The sequence below is a fragment of the Merops nubicus genome, unplaced genomic scaffold (assembly GCF_000691845.1).
Source record: "Merops nubicus isolate BGI_N331 unplaced genomic scaffold, ASM69184v1 scaffold19514, whole genome shotgun sequence".
NCBI classification, from domain to species: domain Eukaryota; kingdom Metazoa; phylum Chordata; class Aves; order Coraciiformes; family Meropidae; genus Merops; species Merops nubicus.
In genome coordinates, this window is record NW_008602932.1 from 60,828 (window position 1) to 62,287 (window position 1,460).

At 39.2% G+C, this 1,460-nt stretch overlaps 1 protein-coding gene across 1 annotated transcript in view; it reads right to left on the minus strand.

The window, feature by feature from the left end:
* The window catches only part of SOBP (sine oculis binding protein homolog (Drosophila)), a 101,711-nt gene that overhangs the window by 35,834 nt on the left and 64,417 nt on the right, over positions 1 to 1,460 (minus strand). The window contains exon 5 of the mRNA XM_008938508.1: positions 680 to 775. Coding sequence (XP_008936756.1) covers positions 680 to 775 — 96 coding nt within the window. The remainder of the gene's footprint in view (positions 1 to 679; positions 776 to 1,460) is intronic.

Sequence of the window (1,460 nt, forward strand, 5' to 3'; positions counted from 1 at the left end):
TGCTTTTAATCTTGCCTAGCTGCAAATGCTAAAATGAACAGCGAATTAACCCTGCCTTGGAACAGAGATGCTTTCACAGCTGATATCATCTCTCGTATGGCTTGTAAACACTCCAGGCTCCCTGTATGTGCTTTCCTGGCTTTTGCTCTTTCCCCGCAGCAGAGGAGAGGAAAGGAGTGGAGAGGAGAGGAAAGGATGCTCCCGCCTGCATGCAGCTAGGAAGGGGAGGAATAGGCAAGCTCTAAAGGGAGTACAGCATGTCAGCAGAACAAAACACGGTGCCAACGCCCAAAAACAACACAGAGCTAAAACGTGGATGGGAGAGGGAGTTTTGGGGTGCCAGGCGGGAAGGGGAAGGTGAGGGTGAGGGGAGCTTTTCGTGCATCACTAGCCACTGCCTGCATGGCTCTCCCTGAATTACCATGCGAGACAAGGTAGTACGACAAGGCCATTCATGTGCTGTCATCAAATATAAGAGATTTTTCAAGCAACCTGAGATCTTAAATTGTTCACAGATAGCAGAACTAGCATTAGAACGCTAAACAGGAAAAAAAAAGCCCTATCATATTTCATAATGTATGTCATAATGAACAAAAAGCCTTTCAAAAAAAGAAAAAGAGAACGGTTTTCACTGTGCTAAAGTAACAATCTAGACTTGTTGTAAGTATGTTATTCTTACAAGTAGTTCGCAGTTATTCTTGAAGGCAAGTCTTGGAGTTTCCTTAGCATAGTGCTGCTGGGGAAAATTTTCAGCATGTCCATCTTCATCTCTAGCCTGAAGGGAAATATAATGGCCTATTTAGGGACTTACAAATAATGGAAGTAAAAAAAATAGCTAAAAGCATAACAGCTCAGATCATTAAAACAGACGGGAATCCCAAAATACAACATTATTAAAAGGTTTCTTTAAATACGCAGTACACCTTTTAGATATGAGGACTTGGGATGCTGTTTTCTTACATAGCTTAGGTTGAACATGCAAATTCATTGTGGTGTAATAATTAGAACAACAAAAGACAAACCCAAAATGAAATATTTGAGCTGGAAACTGTAACTCAGGGTTTCAATTCATTCCATTGCATTTTTCAGGATTACATTACATACGTACTCATTTAAACTTTTTTACATGCTTAAGCAATCCCTAGATAATGTACTTGTGTTTTCAGTTTAACATAGCAAGGCCAAAAAAAAAAAATAAGTTTTCATACTCATAATTTACATGTAATACTATTATCGATAAATGGATTCCCCCTCCATGTTTAAGCGAAGCTTTGAAAGGAGCAATCATCTAGCGAGAACAATGATCCTTCAGTCAAATGTGGTCAAAATATTTAATGACAAAGATGCATTAGAAGTTACCGGTTATTTGGAACTACGCTGTTAATTAAGAAAGCTGAAGTTTAAATGGAGACATTACCAGAGCCCATTAGCCATCCTGCTTGCATAGAGTATTTTTCCCT